Source organism: Curcuma longa, unplaced genomic scaffold (genome assembly GCF_044706935.1).
Source record: "Curcuma longa cultivar G26 ecotype Majalengka, Jawa Barat unplaced genomic scaffold, ITB_CL_G26_1.1 utg509_np1212_2302976_RagTag, whole genome shotgun sequence".
Classification (NCBI taxonomy): Eukaryota; Viridiplantae; Streptophyta; class Magnoliopsida; order Zingiberales; family Zingiberaceae; genus Curcuma; species Curcuma longa.
The window spans coordinates 1685135-1702319 of NW_027435603.1; the positions used below are offsets into that span (position 1 = coordinate 1685135).

Genomic DNA, 17185 nt, shown 5'->3' on the forward strand with positions numbered 1-17185 from the left:
TTAATAAATATTATAATGACAGATAGATGAAAAAAGAGATGATGATTTTAAAATTATTATATTTTTAATAATTAGAGTTAATTATACATTATAATATATTTATTTATCCAATGCATAAAATATAGCTAATTAATTATGAAATCGAGATGTAGGATTACAAGATAGCTATAGCAACGATAAAATTAGAAGAAGAATTATGACAGTGCAAATTTAGTCAGCTCATTCGGGTCTTCTTGTTGACGTGCTTGCTGCCTCCGGCGCTAGCATGGAAGAAGTCGAGAAGGACGGTGCTGGCGCACTTGGGGCACTTCTTGTCATCCTCCGACAACATGACGTACATGAGGCACCTCGGGCAGCCGGCGAGCACCATCGACGACGTCGCCTCGGGACTCATCGACGAAAGCAGACCTAGATCGGGCTCCGCCGAAAGACAAGAGCTGGCTGATGGGGACGACGACAGGCAGCCATGAGGGGAGGCTTCGTCGGCCACTCTACTCGGTATCAGCGCAAGGTTCAGCTTCAGGTCCAGCTTCTGTCCCTTCCTGTTGCGGCTCATCCTCGCCTTCTTGATCGATCGATTACCTGAATCAACAAATTAACCAAGTGGTTCACGTCTTAATTATGAATGAATAAATTTCAACAAAGAAATCTATATATAGAACTTGATCGAATCTTACTGAGGATAATCCTCTTTCCGATGGAACAAATTGCTTCTAATTCCCTAAACTTACACAAACTAGCATTTGGGGATGAAGCTTGTTAACCAGTATATATATATATATATCACATAGCTAGGTCAACGAAAAGGTTGTCTTTAATTTAGTAAACTTTACGACTGCAACGTGCAGAATTTAATATCTGCGTATCTGAGCGTGCGTGCATGGTTTCCTTAAGTGGCACATTAATGAGCACGAAAGTCTTAAGGGCCTCGATGCGCGTGCATTAGGCCCTCGACGTGCCGATTAAAGAGTCTTGATCAATAATGTCACTTGACTAGCTATCCATTATCAAATTCTGTGATCTTGTACTCTACGCACGCACTCAGAAGTTAAACTACTGTTTCAAAAGTTTGAAGGTGCCAGCAAGTCTGAATTCATCAAACTTTATATTTAGTAATAGAGTAAATTTTAAACATAGATTAGATACTTAATAATTGTGAAGTCCCATAAGAGTTGACAGACATAGAGAGTCCAATAGGATGTGGAAAAGGAAATGACCTAGTGGATTAAGGTAGACTAGACGTAGAGATTGGTAAAAGAAGTCATAATAGGTGAAGGATAATTTTTTGTTAGGCAAGTGATGGAAGTTGAGGTAAGTCATGGGGGATTGAATGTTTGACAGTGATGAAATCTCTACAGTAGATTAAGAGTGATCGGATGTTAAAAAGAGAACCTTCAAGAGCACTTCATCCCACTGGGAGTTGGTTGAGAACACGGAGGGAGGGGTTAATTAACATGATCCCATGACTTGGTGGACCTCTAATTAGGTTAGAGAGAAATAATAGAAGAAGTTGATCTTGTGATCTAGGCAATAAAAAGACTTTTGAGGTGTGGGAGAAACAATAAAAAGAACTTAATCACATGACCTAGGGCAAAACCTCTAAGGTTAATGAAAGATAATATATTAATTTAATCCCATAACCTGAGAAAACATCTAAGTTGAGGAGAGATAATAAAAGAGTAATCCTCTTAGGTCAGGAAGAGATGTTTTTTGTAACAAAGGGAGAATAGGTTCCCCTCTAGATTAATTGTGTAGTCGTACATCCTAACTTAAGGCGGCCTGTAGTTAGTTGGTAATTTGTTGGATTCATAATTGCTTGAAAAAGGGTTCCTCTGCATGATGTAGCTTGTCCTCACTCTACCCTTGGCTTCTCAGGTGAGAACAACCCTTAGAGTACTCTAGCCGCAGCCTCTAGTGAGTTTTGAGACTAATAAATTGAGTTCCAATTGAAGCCCAATTAAAATTACGTTTACTCTAACCCTCTCCTCTAGCATGCTAACAAATACTGTGACAATTGACAAACAATAACATGGAGTAATGTTGCTCAACAGTACAGTTTAGCCAAAAAAAAAAAGGAAATAGATTTTAATCGGATGCTTACTAAAATTTAAATGCACGTGTTTAAATATTAATTTATAATATCCTACTTACCTAGTTGCGATGCATCAACATTTTTTACTCATTAAGAAAATTTACGCCTACCACTCTCTCCTCTATGGCGCCTGCACTGTCATTCCTTACGCCTCCGGTCTACGGTGCAAACAAAGGCAGATCTCCGTTGGGTCAGCGGCGTCAAACATAACAGTGCCACAGTGGTTATTCTGACGATGAAAAATTTAAAAATAAAATAAAAAATAAAAAATGAAGAAAAGTCACGACTGCACCATCACTAAAGTTTTTATTAAATTTTTTTTTATTCAATAATCAAACTAATCAAAAACGCTAAACATACATATAAATAAATTATAAACTACTAAATAAAAAATACCTAAGAATCTTGATCTTTGAAAGAAGTTTCGATTAATAATTAAACATATATCGTTCTAATATTTGAATCAAAAATTATGACGTTGAAATTCAATTCCTCATGTGTCATTATGCAGAGGATGGGCTCCAGTCATCACATAATTTTCCTAAAAAAATCATAACTTTTAATTTAATATTTTTCAATCCCATCATAAATTCATTGGTCATTCCCATCATCCTCTCCCCCTTTCAATTTTTGCCGCCAAAAAACTATAGAAAAATGACTTCTAATCCTAATTCAACAGGTCCTATTGCATCGATTTATGACTTGAATCAGAAATATTTGAGAAATAAATGGTGAGAAACAAATCATAGTTCATGCAGGTAGTGTGCGAGCTATTCTCTTTCTATTTCTGTCATTTTGTTGGCGATTTCGTAGAGTTTAGCTCGTAAAAGGTTGTATGTATTCAAACCCTAAGAAGAATTTCAGACCAAATCTGGCCATGACCATCGCCTCCCTTTGAGCAACAATTTTGGCAAAATCACTACTGACCACTTTATTCCAACCCAAATCTATTTTGCTTCATTTTTGAGAAGTTTTCAACTCGATTTTCTTAATTTGGATTCTTGATTGTTAGATTTTGCTCATCGATTTAATTACGATTTTAAGGATTTTGAAGCTCGATTTCAACTTGATTGGTTGATTTGCGTGCTGTCTGAATGAGAATTTTACTCATTTGATTTAGTTCAATTTGTAAGGTTCTGAAATTATATGATTTTGAGATAAAATTTAACAACTTCTAAAATTATGTCGAATATTTAGTTGTAATTATTTGAGTTAGATAATATTGGACGATGATGTTTATAAATTTTTAAATTTAAATTTTTAACCTAAAAATTTATTATTATGATTTTTGGAAAAATAATTCACTGGTTGTCCTATTTGAGAATTATTGATGTTACAATCATGGATTTGTATTGCGGATTTTATAATTAAAAATAATCAAAAGTTGAATAATTATGAAATTTAAAAACATAATTTTATTGTTGAGAAGAAGAGTTAAAACAAGTTCATAATAAAATGAAGAAGAATTTTTAATAAATTTTATAATCATACGTTGAATGAGTGTTAATTTAAAAAATTAATAAATATAATAATTAATAAAATTTTAAAAAAAGTAAAAAATTAATAATGATATAATAATTAATGAATAGTATTTTTTACTCCATTCAACTTTTGAATGTATTAAATATTTTTTCTATATTTTTAGAAAATTCATACTCACATATTTTTTATTTATATATTTGAATTAATTAGTTTATTATATCAATTATATAGATATACATTTTTTTTTACTATATCTTTGGATGTAATGGTAAAATATTTTTATAATTAATTAGATATTTATTAATTGATTCTCTTTCTTCAATAAAAGGTACAATCCGTTCTTTAGCGATATTTATACGATTGATTTTATGATCATCTATTAAAAATAAATCGAAAAATTACAATTGACTTCGACAGATTTAGAAAGACAACGAGGAAAAAGATAATATCTCAGTTTCATCAAAATTTAATTTTTATCTATTTTAATAAATCTATTTCCATAATCTAACTCAATTACGATGCGGAGTATGAATTGATTTTCAATTATAATATATTATGAATTAATTATTTTTGATAGAAAGATAATTTTAAAATACTGACGAGCGATTCATCGTGCCATTCCATACCGTTTGAAATTAAATAAATTTGGCAAACAGGCTCCCCACCGTCGGTAGTCCAACGTTCCAATTTTCAAACCCGTTAACTGCACGTCCCCATAATCTCAAGCAACGTTCACGTCACGTGAGGCACAAATCTCGTGGCCGCGGCGGAAATCTCACGCGCCGCATTAAACTAATGGAAACCCACCCTTCCTAAAACTCAAAATTCTGACAGCTATAAATTTTAATACCTTTCGACTTTCCTTTCTAAAATTAATAAATTTGATCCGTCCGTTTTTCCCCCAACTCCAACTCTCAAGCTTCAGCTCCATCGGCGGCGCGCAGATCAAGCGACGCCATCGCCATGCATCGGCAATCCCTCGGATCTCCTGGCCCCAAGCTCCACATCTCCGGCATGGAGGACAACCGCAAAAGCCTCGTCGGTGGCAGCGGCGGACACCCTCACGAACCCTCGATGGAGGCGGTGGAGGATAAGGTGATCCGGACCAGTTCGCGGTCGGAACGCTCCATTCACTTGATTCCCATCTTCACCATCCTCTGCTTACTCGTCCTCTACCTCCTCTCCCACGAACCCCAAAGTTCGCTTATCCAAGGTTACATTCCTATTCTTTATCTCTCTTCTTCTTCTTCTTCTTTCTTCAAATCATTAATTTATTAATGGTCGCGTTGTTGTACAGATTCAGATCTGAAATCGATAAATGGTTGGGGCTTGCGATCCGACCCCGCCTGGGGTACTATCTACAGTGATGATTTATTGCTTTCTTTTAGGAATGCCTTGATAGTTTAGTGTGGGATTTATTTATTGATCTGGGCTTCTGTTTCCAGTGACGGAGAAGGCGTCGGAGAAGGGCGTCACTCAATCGGCGACGCAACAGAGCCGGCGAAGTCTGAAAGCAGCGAGGAAGATGGTCGTTGCACGTGACGACTGGGCAGAGCCGGGTAATGGAGAACTTGCTCGCGGTTAATTAAGGAGCTAGTGTGGGTTGCAAAATTCGTTTCTCTTCTTTCTTCCTAGATGGAAAAAAAAAATCATTACGTTTATTCGTAGAGTATGGAAGACAATGTGCGGGGGTGGATCCAATCAAAAGTCTTTTTTTATTTCTTCATAATTTTATCGAAGTTTCAGAATTTCTCAAAAACAACAAAAAACAAAAAGTTTGATGAAGTCAGCTAATCGGCTGGTTAATAAAAGATTTTATAATTGCTTATGGTCATAGGCGTGAGGACGGAAAAAATATTAAAAATTTGATTTTTTTTTTATTTTTTTGATGAAGTCAGTTACGTGTTGAGCATTTTGATCATTTTTAACTTACTAGACCATCTAACTATTAGAAAAAGACCATCTAACTATTATAAAAAAATATAATTAATAAAAACAAAATTAAAAGTAACATGCTACATTCGTTAACCTCAGATTTTATATAATCAAATGATGCAATCTACATCTAATATATACGTACGATTAATATAATAGAATACGAATTGTCACATTTAATTTTATGCATACAAATGCTATTTGATAGTTTATCACATTATAATTAATTTTGAAAACATTTCAAGCCTTTATCTTGAGTTTACACCAAATAATGATGCTGCGGTAAGACATCTATATCCATACATTTACGGTTCGATCTCCATGCATAATTAATTATAATAGTCAATGGGGCTATTGAATTTATTTTTTTAAATTTTACATATTTAAGAGAAAATAAAAATTTAGCCCTTACCACCACATGAGCACAGTTGGCCATGACCCTCCCACGTCTTGGTCGAATCGCGTGCCGAAGTAGAACCTCAAATTTCTACCTAACTCCTCTGCATGAAAACTTACACTCGCCGTTCCCTCCAATTCCCAAATGCACTCTTCCTTCATCCTCTCTCGTCTCCGTCCGTCCGTCCGTCCTTCATCATCTCGAGCTCAAGCCATAAGGATGCCGCCCACAAGATCTCTCCACGATCTCTCTTGTCCAGTGGCATACGCCTCCACTCGGAGCTGAAACCAGGTATTTGTTCGTCATCCGATCTCCTACTTTTGTGTTGATTTCCGTTATCGTGCTTTTCATAGTCACAACCTAGCATCCGAACCAGAAAATATCTAGCGACTAGATCGTCTATTTCCATGTGTGTGCTAGAGGACAGGCTTTCATGCTTATGGGAAAGGAGACGCGCATCCCAGAAATCGATGAACTCTTTGCTAAACCTAATCGGCCCTTTATTGAAGCTAGGAAAGATGCAAAAAGTTTTATATTGTTGTCCGATTCAAACTGTTTTGTCAGTCTGTTGAAACAATTTGGGTGCTTTTTCTCATAAAGTCTATTCTTTTCAATCCACTGATGTTTCGTTTATGAAGGCCAACTTTCAGAAGTTAAGGCCCTTCTCTTTATTTTTTTCTCTTTTTGGTGTGTGCACATGACAATGTGTCTTAGAAATTCACTAAACTCTGTTTCAACTGTGTTCAACTAAGATGTTCATTATTTGAGATGATGACAAGCTAAAATTTTCCTATTCAAGGAAGGAATTGTGATAAAGAAAAACATGCTTATTCTACAAAGAAAAGGGTGAAAAGGAATATAGAAGTTGGTAGGGAGAGGCAGAAAGAAGATGGTGGTTATCAAAATGTAAGATCCTTCTATATATCATTTCTTCGTGTATCCTTGTTAATAAATTCAAGATTTCTCGTATAAAGCTTTTGAATCTTGCATTGAGCTTTATTTCTGCCTTTAAGCAAGGATTTCTGATACAATATTCACACTAAATTTTTCTTTATCTTTCATTAAAGTTAGTCTAGTCCCTTTTGTGTCTCTATTTCATTGGAAATGATAATAAAAGTGGATGAGCTTCAACTTGCAGGTTAGTGGCGTTGCTGACATTGAAGATTTGACATATGATGAGGTCAACCAATCTACTAGCTCCAGTAAGGGCAAATTTTATCTACATACACAATCTAACAGAATGAATGCATTTGAATATTAGTGTTTAAATCATGATGTTCCTCCAACATAGATGAATGTGATCCTATTTTTGAACAAAAAGGGAACTACTCCAATAATGTCTCAATATTTTTGAGAATGAGGGCAACATGCTAGTCTATCTGCAAAATTGGGTTGGACAGTATTTAAAAATTAGTCAACAGAACATTTTATATGCAACATGACAAAGTCACTAAAATACAAGCTATCAAATAATAATACATTTCTTGAGTAGCATGGACTCCAAGAACAGATCATTGCCATCCTCCAAAATAGAGAAAATTGTAGAGTATACTCATACAATCTCCGTAAAAGAGATCTAGCTAGATTCTTGTTGCATTTTTTGGATCATTAGTGCTTCTGATACCACTAGATGTGCCCCGGGGGCGATCATTGCTTCTGATACCACTAGATGTGGTTACTCTAACACCACCTGCCAAAATTCATTGAAGGTAGCTCACGTGGATAACTCGCTTACCATTAGTAGACATCCAAACCTCTTGTTTGCCCTCCTTGTGATGTACATCAAGCTGCAAAGGAACGAAGTTGAAGCACCAATCTTTCATAATGATAAATCAATATTATTAATTTAAAGATGTCTTAAAGGTGGAGTTGAGGTCTTTTTAACGTTACAAAATCAACTAAAATTAGAAATAAAATAAAAATAGGTAAGAAATACCACTTATCTAATATGACTCGATATTTTAGGAAACAAATTGTCTACGATTTGAACATATAAAATACTAGTAAATAAATCAAATACCAAAACTCTAACCAAACTAAAAGATACATACACAGATTTTCTTCTACTAAACATCTTTTGCTAAGCCCTGCAGAAGAACATTCTACCTCTACATCTGCTTTTCAGAGTAAGAGATCCAATGCGTCTAAAGGTACTTGACAAATACGGAATTTAGGTGCTTCTTTTTGTTACCATTTTTATGATGGAAGGCATTTATTTCCTCAACCATCTAAATGTTTGGCATAACTTATCAGCAGAACTATGAGATTTGATGTCTTGTGTTAAATTCTTTTAGTAGTGGCTCAACTTGGATCTTAAATTGTGCTGTAGTTAATGCACCAGAAAATTGGAAGGAGGTCCTTGACGGAATTAAAACAATGAGGCTTGCTGAGGGTGTCACATTCAAAACTATGGGATGTGAAAGCGAAGAGAAACCTCTGTCATCCAAGGTATTATGGTTCGAGACTATAGGCTGAAACTGTTCACTATTTTCCTTTGTATTAATAGGTTTGAAATTTTTTCAAAAGCTTTGATATTTCTCATCCTTTTAATCTCACAAATGTAGAGATCAAGGGTGCCAAATATAGAACCAAGGGGATAATTGCAGACATGTTTTTCCATAAGGAATACTAGCATGGTTTTAGGTTTGTTTTTTGAATATCACAATCTTCATTAGCCTTTCTATCGTCTATGCAAGGGAAGATTGCTCCAGTTACTCATTGGTAGGGTAGGGGTGGTAAAAGTTGGCACTGCCATTTGCACAACATGACTCAGCTTGCAATTATATAGGGACTAATTTGAGCTAAACAAATTTGACTATAAAGAATTGACCATTTATGACCTGCAAATAAATGGGATTGGTCAGGTCATAAATGAATCAACCAATTTATGGCCCATTTACAAATGTGTCTATTATACATATATAATAATCTATATAAGTTATAAATATATAATCTAATAAAATTATAAATATAAAGATAGTGTAGGATCGATAGGTGTGCTAGAGGAGGATCAATTTATATAAAATCACTTTATTTATTATAGACCTATAATAATAAAAATATCCTTATTATAACCTATTTTAAATATATTTGACGTAAATCATTAATATTATCGACGACAATATTAAATTTCTAATCTCAATCCTATTTTAAATTTTTCATTAATTTTATAACTATTCATCTAATTTAACTCATACATCTTAATCCCAACTAATATCACTAGTGATCTCATTGACGACTCCACCTAACCTCATGCACAATAGAGGAAGAGGAAGAGGAAGAGATAGGCCAATTTGAGAAGTGTTGTTGATGCTAGAGAGACCTTGGCATCTGTGCCTATTTTGAAGTAGTGAAATCAAGGTTTCCATAGGTCATTTTCAAACATTGAGGAGATCATGTGGAATGAATCGAGAGGAGTGGTTCTAGCATCCATGCTCTTCTACTACTAATTATGCGACTTCCTTCATGGGAAGCAGGGGAGGGGGGATTGCTTGTATGTTTGTCGTCTCGTGCCTTCTCACTTGTTGGTCAGTGCATGAAATGAAGTGATTCGCCTGTGATGATCAACACAACATGAAACTTTAAACCTTTAACTAACTCCACACTTCTTGTGCTACTTGGAAGTGCTTTGAGATGCCTCCTAAGTTATATATCTTACAATTTTATTAATGTTTTATTTATGGCCGTCATGCTAGAAGTATATTGCCTTGAATTTGATAAGAGTAATATGATTATCATGACCTTATGCTGATTGGTTATCTAGAGTAATACAAGCATTCTTTTAGCTAATGAGATTCTTAATGTAATATTATAGAAACTGATTACAATACACACCCTTTGTTTAAACTCATTCTATCTGAAATTACCTAATGGTTAGACATCTGGATGCTTGTCCTTTTGTCATGTTGCCATTTTGTTTTCTTCCAATGTTTAACATCATCACTTATTTCTGTCTTGTACCAGGAAGAAAGATTTGGAATCTTGGTATCTTGCCTTCTGTCGAGCCAAACTAAAGAAGCAATTGCCAGTGGCATGTTCAGTAGTACCCTGTTTCTTTGGGCTTATAATTATAGTCAAGTTTGATATTAAATAAAGTTCTAAATATAAAGTTTCTTCACTTGTTTTCAGGTGCAGTAGCACGTCTGTCAGAGAAGGGTTTACTGGATGCTGCCATCATTCTGAAAACTGAAGAATCAGTAATTGCAAGCTTGATTAAACCAGTATATCCTTTTTCTGGATGTTGCCATTTCTTTTATACATTTTATTATGGAAGTTTCTCCTTGGTGGTATGCTTAATTCAATTGAAGATCACGTGATTATTGATCAAATTATTGTATTTTGATTAAATGGGAGGTATTTTTATGCATATTTGAAATCTCATATTGTGCCAAGTGGCATGATCTTTTGGTTCCGATAAATTACCAAGGGCAAAACTTGAGACTACTAAGCACAAGTTATGTTTCTTGTGCTGCTATTGTTAGTGCAATCATATCCAAGCATGTGTTTACATGTGATTTTGATGTTTGGACAATATTTAAGTTAAGTAATGAAGTTGATCTCATATATATATATATATATATATATATCAAGTGTGCAAGTGTAGGTAAGCTTATACTTTGCAAGTGCAACGATGAAAGCGTAAGTAGCTACTTGACATGAAGTCCCAATAGGTTGAAGTCAACAAAATGGTGGCAGTATAAAGAAATTCCAACAAGTTGAGGTGAATTGGATGCTAGGCATTGAAGTACTAGCAAGTTGAGGTCAATCAAATACTAGGTAGTGCCAAGAAGTATGGTCGGTGAGGACCGGATGCTAAGCAAGATGAAGTGCCAGAGGCATGAGTAGTGTCTTGGCATGATGAAGACCAGAAGCATGAAGGCTTCTTAGCAAGATGAAATCCTATGAAAAGGTATAAAAAAAAAACCTCTTAGCTCTTAGCTAGTTAAGGTAAAGTACAAAGAGGAGAGAAGGCGCACTTATATCTTAGGATGAAGGGAAAAGAACATACATAGACTTAGAAATAGTTAAGTCAGTTGCACAGTGGACAAATCATAACTCAAAACTAAATCGAAACCATGAATAAAATGAGGTATTCTGTTGGAAATATTCTAGATTCAATGTATTCAATAATCATAAGCAATCAATTGATGAAACCCTAAACCCAAAAACATGAATAAACTAAGATATTCTATACAAGGGATTCAGAATTCGGGAATCAAAAGTAGTCAATTGATGCAGGGTAGTCGACTAACCAATAAGCAAAGGTTTTGTTCGATCTAGAATTCAGAAGGGAACTAAGTAGTCAATAGAGTAGTTGACTAATGTGCACTTGAAAACCTAGAAAAGAACCATTAATCTGACATCAACCAACGACAATGGTCAGATAACTATCGGAGTTAACTGGGATGGTTGGGATTGTCAGCAGATGACTGGTGGTGGCCTAAATTTAAGGAAAGATAAAATTCTAGAAAGTTGTGGGAATCTCTATACATATGAGAGTTTAGAGGCAGAAGAAACATTCAGAATGCTCACACTTTTGCTCTCTATTCTCCCTTGTAACAAGCTCTTGTATTCTTTTCTCTTTTTTTTCTTCTTTATGCTTAAACATTACTCATTGCAAGAAGAGATTATAGGTGGTTTCTCCATCTTTGGCTGCTAGCCAAAAAGGAGAAAGATAGACGTGCTCTTGAGGAGAGATCCACCTTTTTGATCAAGTCAATGGAGTAGGGATCCTTGGAATATGTTATTACTTTTATTCATCAATCTCATACATAAATATAGAGTATTTAGACTTAATCAAATCCCTACAATCAAGCTAAATCATATCCCTACAATTAAGGTAAATCATATCCCTATATTTCCTATTCTTATTTATATAATATGTAATAGCCATCTACCATGGAGTATTAACATGCAGAAGAAATAAACAGGATCCACGAGAGAATACTATTTGAAATTAGTGGTTACTTTGAGAGAAATATCTTAAACTGCTTTGCTAAAGTGACAAATGAAAAATGCTTATTTTTTCTTCATCTTGTTTAATTCACTCTTTAAGTTAAATTTTCTTCTTTGGGAAGTGTCAAAGTTATTCTTTAATATTTTTAATATAGGTTGCATTTTACTCGAGGAAAGCCCATTATATGAAGGAAGTCGCTGAAATTTGCTTAAGGAAGTATGGAGGTGACATCCCTAGTTCTGTTAACGAACTGCTTGCACTTCCTGGAGTAGGCTCTAAAATAGCCCATCTGGTACAGTTCACTCCTACCGTCTTTCTTGAAACTATGACCAGATTTTTGTCATGCTTATTTGAATATGTAGGTGATGATTGTCGGATGGAATAATGTTCAAGGGATATGTGTTGATACTCACGTACATCGTATTTGCAATCGATTAGGATGGGTTTCACGTCCAGGCACTGGACTGGTAATTTTGTTTCATGACATGATATTTAGTCTAACAACTCTCTTTTGCAGAAACAATCTAAAAGTACTTGGTATAAAGTGTTACAATAATTGCATTAATGTTTTTTCTGTACTAGAAAACTTCAATTCCAGAAGAAACAAGAGTGATTTTGGAAAAATGGCTACCCAAGGATTTGTGGGATCCAATCAACCCCCTACTGGTAAGATGGATATTAGTTTTCCTGATGTTTTTATATAGGCTTAAGTGCAATTTATGTTATCACAATCAAGTTGTATTTGTCCATCTATTTGAGGTTGATTAAATAAACCTTATCCTTCCATTAATCTTCATGCCAAATATGATTCATGTTCACAGATTTGGACAACTTACGTTATCTTTCAAAGCTTATTGCAACTCAATCCTCTATCCTAAAAGCCTGGCTTTTTATTTTTCATTTGTAATACTTTTTCACTTTCCATTTTCCATGTAGACTTGAAACTTTCTTGCTTTAGAAAAGACTGATTACACTTGTAATATAGAGAGACAAGAAATGACTAGGCTTTTTAAGCACTTTTTCCCCCTTGTTGTCTATAAAAGTCTTTGGGATCATAGAGAGTCATACTTGAACTTATGGGATCAACTTCTGTTTCAACCATTAGTTTTGTATAAATTAATTGTAAACCATGATTGGCTAACAAATAGAATGCATTTTATTTTTTTGGATCTCTTATGTTTTTTGAGGCTCAAAGGAATAGCTATGTTTTCTTGGAGTATGTATTTGCTTTTCACCTCCTTTAATTGTTTGCTCAGGTTGGATTTGGGCGCAGCGTTTGTACAGCTCCCCGGCCCCGGTGTGGAATCTGCGCTGTAAACAATCTCTGTCCCTCCGCTTTCAAGGAAGTGACAAAGAGTTCAAAGTCAAAAGCTAAAAGATCCAACTAATATTATAAAAAAGTGATTTACATGCTCGTTTTTCTTTTTCTTTTTATTTCCTTTTTCTGTTCTTTTTCTTTCTTCCATTGAGTTTAAAAGCATGTCTGTATATTGAAATTTATTATGTTTTATTGAGGAATAATGTTTTGTTGGAACTCGGTTTATGTTGGTGTATGTTATTTGCAAACAATTGTGTTAATTGATAAGAGTAATTACAAGTCTTTTTTGAAATGCTACATAAAATTTCAAATTACCTAAAATTTTCACTTATCAAAATACCTAATGTCTTCTTTTTTTCTCTCACATTCATTTAGCTCAAATAATATACCTCCAAAAACACTGAGCTAATATGAGCACTCAACTGCATGGTTGTGAGTCATATTGTATGACATATTTATAACTCATGCAGTGTGTCCATGTTGAATTAAAGCTACATTTTTTCATGTTACATATTATTGCTCTTTAGCCTATTACCTTCAAAAACACTGAGCCAAAAAGCATTTCTTTAGGGATTTCATTCAAAAGCTTGATATATTATAGTATCTATTCCTTATAGTAGTAAATAAGGTGGAATTTGTTATTTCAAAATGTTTTACATTGTAAGAAGGTAAATTAATAAATTATAGTTGGTCATTGTAACGAGAATATTTTTTTTTTATTTTATCAAAATTTGATCTTTGTTTATTGTAGTAATATTTATTTTATAGTAGCCAACTCCATTTTATCTTAGAATCAAAATTCTCTCTCAATTTCAGTAAAAGATGGAATTTGTTATTCTAACAGTCTTACACAGACGATTTCATGATCATTTACGAAAAGATAAATTAAAAAGTTATAATTGATCATAATGAAGAACAACATTATCTCGGCGAGAACTGTGATAAGATTTCTTCCCAAATATGAAGGATGGTGGTTTCCCTCTCATTTTTAATAAAATAAGATCTCGATTCAAAAATGGATCAAGATGTTTTTAAAGTGACTGGAACTGGCCACCAGACCAGACCCAGACGTGGCCAGACCTGGGCGCCAAAATCCCTTGTTACCATCCCAAATCATCTCCTCCTCCATGGAAGCTCGTGGCCGGAGACGAATCAAAGACGAGGAGAGTAGCAATGCCAAGAAGCGAAACACAAGGCCGAGGAAAGCAGCGAAGGAGCCATCAACTGAACGCGATCCACAAGGGGAGGACCTCAATACTAGTTCCCTCCCTCTCCCAGACATCGAGGACTTCTCTCCAGAGGACGCGCGCCGGATCCGTGCTTCTCTCCTAGACTGGTACGACGCCAACCGCCGCGACTTGCCATGGCGGAGGACGAAGACGAGCAGCCGCGGCACCGTCAACAGGAGTGAGACCGAGGGTAAGGTCGAAGCGGGAAGCGCGTACGCTGTGTGGGTATCGGAGGTGATGCTGCAGCAGACCAGGGTATCCACTGTCATCTCCTATTACAACCGCTGGATGGACAAATGGCCCACCATCCACCACCTCGCCGCAGCCTCACAGGAGGTTCTGTTCTGACCTTGCACTTTTAGGGATTTATACTCGTGCCTGATTCTGCTCGTATCTACTCTTTTTTCCACAGGAAGTGAATGAAATGTGGGCTGGTTTGGGGTATTATCGAAGGGCTCGCTTTCTTTTGGAGGTCCATTCTATCCTCATTTCTTTATTTTTTTTTTTTTTGAGGCATTGGCAATAATTTTATTTTCAGAAAAAAAAACAGTTTGTTCCATTTCATCTGCATTTCTAACTTGTTATGATCATACTCAAAGAACTTGAATGGGATTTGCTTGGTGAATTACTGAATTAGGGAGCTAAGTCCATCGTTCAAGAAGGAGCGTTTCCTCGAACAGCTGCTGAACTCCTCAAGGTTCAAGGAATTGGAGATTACACTGCTGGAGCCATTGCTTCTATAGCTTTCAATGAGGTAGGAGTTTGACTATATCTGAGCTTGTGATCTCTTTCTTCTTTCATTGATGAATATAATTGACTGGTGAATATCCTTATGTATCATACTGTTTATGTAATGATCCAGTTCATTGTTAAATCTTTCCAGGCAGTGCCTGTTGTTGATGGGAATGTTGTTAGGGTGATCAGTAGGTTAAAGGCTATTACTGCCAACCCAAAGAAATCAGGCACAGTGAAAGGAATATGGTATGCATCTGTGTTGCAATGAATCTATTAATGATAAAGATGCAATCTTCCAAGAAATACCATCCTTTTAAATTCTTTTTCCTTGAAGCCATCAAAAGGCAGAGCAAAGAAACATGGACAGTTTATTTTGTTTTGACATTTCGACCCGTCTAGATGTGAATATAGATCACACTGCTATCTTAATATTCTTTACAGCTCTTTTCTAGTTTTCTCGATCCAATTTTTAGTATTTTGCCTTTGTAATTGATTAGTTCCATTTCAAACTTAAATTTGATATGAATTACACTACACACCCTTGCACATGAATTACATTGACTCTTGCCTTTGGATATTAGAATCCTTACTTTTTTGTATTTGCACAGTCGTACAACTTTAAAATTTGCATTTCATTGTAGGAAGCTGGCTTCACTATTGGTTGATCCTTTGAGGCCTGGAGATTTTAATCAAGCTATGATGGAATTAGGGGCAACCTTGTGCAGCACTATGAATCCACAATGTTATGCATGCCCGATTTCAGATAACTGTGTTGCATTTTCTCTTTCCAAGAGTGGGGAATCAATTGAAGTTACTGACTATCCAACAAAAGTAGCAAAAGCAAAGCAGCGTCATGATTTTGCGGCTGTTTGTGTTGTTCAGTTGACTGAGGAAACAGGTGAAGAATCCTTAAAGAGGTGCAGTAACAAGGATATGCTACTTTTGGTTAAACGGCCAAATGAAGGATTGCTTGCTGGCCTCTGGGAGTTCCCAAGTGTCTTATTGGATGAAAGAGTAGATATTGACTCAAGAAGAAGAAGTGCAGACACGTATTTGAGAAAATTATTTCATATCAAATTATGGGAGGATTGTGAGGTGGTTTTGAGAGAAGATGTTGGTGAATGCATACATGTTTTTTCTCACATCAGACTCCACATGCACATTGAGCTCTTGATTCTGAAACTGAAAGGTAAGGACATGTCACTTTATAATGAAATTTTTTTAATGCAATTTTGATGGGATTAAATTCCTAATCAGTTGTTCTTTTGTGGAGGTGGTTTAAATCAATTTTCTGAGAGCAATCAGTTCTCTAGTTCATGGAAATGTGTAGACGCAAAGTCAATAAAGACCATGGGATTAACATCTGGAGTACGAAAGGTATTGTGAGATTCAAATATTGAATGACATTAAGATATTTCCTTTGTTATCAAATTGGAATTAGTCACATAAAGCACTACTTCCTTTTGACATTTAGTTCATGTCAGTAATTGGTTTCATATAGATATTTTTTGTTTTGTTTTTATTAATACAGGTTTACAATATGGTTGAAGATTTTAAAAGGAAAAAATTACAACGTCCATCAGGAGATCCAAGAAAGAAGCACAAAAGTTTAATTTAATGGACTAATTTTTATGCTGTCGAACTGATTGAAGCTGCTTCTAGCCTGTCATTAGTGCTTTTACAGTGTTTCCTGCATAATGCAGTAAGCAGCCTTGTTCCTTCTCTGTAATTATTAATTTGGGAGTCACTATCATTCCATATCGTCAGTCTTATTTCCATCTCTTAAACCACCTTTTTTGGTGTGCTATTCAGACTTAATGTTAAAGGAATTATTAGGTGTTATTTGTGATCCTAATGTACTTTAAAAGTTAAAGAAAAAGTTTACAAAATGGTAAATAGATCTATTATGCTATATGTAATTAAATGTTGGGTTATAATATTTAAACATAAAAAAAGAAGAAGGTTGTAGAGATAAGAATGTTAAGATAGATGAATAGACATAGGAGGATAAACAAGATAAAAAATAAAAATATTAAAGAGA

At 35.1% G+C, this 17185-nt stretch overlaps 3 protein-coding genes and 1 pseudogene across 3 annotated transcripts; 3 read left to right on the forward strand and 1 right to left on the reverse strand.

Annotated features, from left to right (window-relative positions):
• Positions 1–214: 214 nt before the first annotated feature.
• Positions 215–556, reverse strand: LOC141820498 (protein GL2-INTERACTING REPRESSOR 2-like). The gene has a single exon (XM_074707818.1). It carries the CDS (start codon positions 554–556, stop codon positions 215–217), a length of 342 nt encoding a protein of 113 aa, XP_074563919.1.
• A 3917-nt stretch (positions 557–4473) lies between these two features.
• Positions 4474–5260, forward strand: LOC141820497 (uncharacterized). Its single transcript, XM_074707817.1, has 3 exons — positions 4474–4787; positions 4872–4925; positions 5020–5260. The coding sequence occupies exons 1-3, from the start codon at positions 4538–4540 to the stop codon at positions 5157–5159; spliced, it is 444 nt and encodes a 147-aa protein (XP_074563918.1). The 5' UTR covers positions 4474–4537; the 3' UTR covers positions 5160–5260.
• A 790-nt stretch (positions 5261–6050) lies between these two features.
• On the forward strand, positions 6051–13390 carry LOC141820715 (endonuclease III homolog 1, chloroplastic-like; annotated as a pseudogene).
• Positions 13391–14307: 917 nt separating this feature from the next.
• LOC141820729 (adenine DNA glycosylase) lies at positions 14308–16821 on the forward strand. The gene is made up of 7 exons (XM_074708100.1): positions 14308–14745; positions 14822–14881; positions 15047–15163; positions 15293–15390; positions 15786–16333; positions 16418–16521; positions 16676–16821. The coding sequence occupies exons 1-7, from the start codon at positions 14308–14310 to the stop codon at positions 16760–16762; spliced, it is 1452 nt and encodes a 483-aa protein (XP_074564201.1). The 3' UTR covers positions 16763–16821.
• The last annotated feature ends 364 nt before the right edge of the window (positions 16822–17185 follow it).